Source organism: Moschus berezovskii, chromosome 9 (genome assembly GCF_049115385.1).
Source record: "Moschus berezovskii isolate FMDL1 chromosome 9, NW_MosBer_1.0, whole genome shotgun sequence".
In the NCBI taxonomy this organism is placed as follows: Eukaryota; Metazoa; Chordata; class Mammalia; order Artiodactyla; family Moschidae; genus Moschus; species Moschus berezovskii.
Genome location: NC_142468.1, coordinates 78,067,609 through 78,070,055, shown reverse-complemented (window position 1 = coordinate 78,070,055; position 2,447 = coordinate 78,067,609). Strand labels below are relative to the sequence as shown.

Genomic DNA, 2,447 nt, shown 5'->3' with positions numbered 1-2,447 from the left:
GGCAACTGGAGAATTTAGCTGAAAGAGCCCTCATTTTGAATTTAAAAGTGGACCAGTTCATATTCGATTTCTCTTTATTTAATGAAGTTCAGTCTTGAACATTTCTGGGTTTCCCACTATAGTTAGTGAGTCAGTTTTTTTTTCCTCCTTATTTCTTTATTTAAGAAATTTAATCCCAGCTGAATAGAATTCAATTAAAAATTATTCTTTCAATAAAACAAATTATAGAGATATGATGATGGAGCATTTGGTAGGTTTAAAATACATTATGAATATTGAAAAAACTACAAAAGACAAATTAATACCAACTTATTCCAAGAGGTACTATATATGGATTATGGCCCATAAACCTTTGTCATCATGGTTGTTGCCTAGAAGGTCTTTCTGGAGCTCACATGTTGGGTCCTCAGTCTATTCATGGCTGCTTTCATCTCCTGATTTCTCAGAGTGTAAATAATGGGGTTCAGTAAAGGTGTGATAACTGAATAAAACACAGAAAGAAATTTATCCACTGAAAAACTACTAAATGGCCAAGCATAAATGAAGGTACACGGCCCAAAGAACAGAGTGACCACTGTAATGTGAGCAGATAGTGTGGACAGAGCTTTGGAGAGACCACCAGAGGGTCGATGTGGAACGGTTACCAGAATGACAGTGTAGGAAATGAGCAAGAGTACGAAGGAGATGAAAGACAATAGTCCACTGTCAGCAATTACTAGCAACTCCAGAACATAGGTCTCGGTGCAGGCGAGCTTTATAACCCGCGGGAGGTCACAGAAAATATTGTCTACTATATTGGGACCACAGAAGGGCAAGGTGATGGTAAAAACCATCTGGCTCATTGTATGCACAAAGCCAACAGCCCATGACAGCAGCACAGAGCCTCTGAGTACCCGATGGTTCATGATGGCTGTGTAGTGAAGAGGTTTACATATTGCAAAGTACCGATCAACCGCCATAACTATGAGAAGTGTCATCTCACTGCCCCCTAAAAAGTGAAGGAAGAACATCTGAGCCATACAGCCCCATAGAGAAATAGTTTTATTCTCCCTGACAAAATCTGCAACCATCTTGGGGGTTGTGATTGTAGAAAGAGACATATCAAGAAAGGAGAGGTTTCCAAGGAGGAAGTACATTGGTGTGGAGTGCAGATTAGAGTCCAAGGTTACGGTGACCACAGTGAGAAGGTTTCCTGCCATAATTGCTGCATAGGCCAATAAAAATATGAAAAAAAAGAAAAGCTCAAGTTCCCAAGTGTTGGTGAGTCCTAACAAAACAAACTCAGATATCATTGAGCTATTCATCGTTTTCATCAAGTTTGTGTACGTGTTTTCAGAAAGTCTTTAAAATGAAGGTAATCCAGAAAAAGTGATGATTTAATCTGTGACAGTTTTGAAGGTATGGGCATATAGAAAGTAGTATTTGATTCCTACAGAAAAAGAAAAGGTAGATATTTCTGAAAAATACAGTTTAATTGACTAATGCAAGCATATTACTCGTATACACTTTCACATTACTGCATTTATTATCAAACAGAAAGGCACATAAGGGAAATTTATTGTAAAATTTTGTAAATATAGTTTGTGGGTATAGCTTTTCTCTTCACGTTTATTTGTTGTTTTTACCATGAGTTCATGAATTTGTGACCCCTGAGTTTAATGGATCATGTAATAATCAAATGGTCTTTGGTCATAAATTAATTCAAGTGGATTAGAATATAGTCATGTAACTTTTTGGCAGCTAGTATTCAATCTTTTACCCTTTTCACCTTCCTAGTTTGACATATTCAGATATGTTCATATGAGTTGAATTATATACCCACTCAGCAAATTGTTACAGTACTTTCTTCTCTCACCTATACTACATTCTCACCCTTCCCTTTCATCTCAAATATATATACCAAATGCTTTAACTTATTCCTGAAGGTTTAAATTGGCTAGAGTCTGTCATGTGTCCCTACCTCCCCCAGATAATAATAAAATAAGCTTCCCAGGAAGTTTCTGCACAAGAACATAAATATTTCTGTGTTAATGTTTCTCTCTTCCTTTGTTCTTTCCTTCTCCCTCTGTCCCTCCCTCCTTCCCTTTCTCCTTTCCTTCCTTCTATTTTCTTTCTTTCCTTCTTTTTTTTTTTTTTCAGTTGTGTTTTCTATCTCATACTTTGGTTAGTGAATAAAACTCTTAGCCTCTGCCTTCTGTCTATTTCCCTGACTCTCTTGTTGCTGGATTCCTGGCTGGAGTTTTCTTTCTTGTCTCTTTGCATTCTCTGTGTAAATGATCTCTAAACAATCATCAAGTCTTTCACAAGTAGTGCTTTTTTCTTCCCTTGGCTCCTAAATGCTTACTTTTTGGTGATGATTGCTTTCCTCTGACTTTTCAAACTTGTGTCCAGACTGACTCTTGATAATTCCTGGTTCAAATATCCTTGATACTTGTACTGTTTTTCCA

The 2,447-nt window shown here is 37.0% G+C and overlaps 1 protein-coding gene across 1 annotated transcript; it reads right to left on the bottom strand.

Moving 5' to 3' along the window:
* Positions 1 to 371: 371 nt before the first annotated feature.
* Positions 372 to 1,313, bottom strand: LOC129535958 (olfactory receptor 4L1-like). Its single transcript, XM_055394744.2, has one exon. It carries the CDS (start codon positions 1,311 to 1,313, stop codon positions 372 to 374), a length of 942 nt encoding a protein of 313 aa, XP_055250719.2.
* Between the last annotated feature and the right edge of the window lie 1,134 nt (positions 1,314 to 2,447).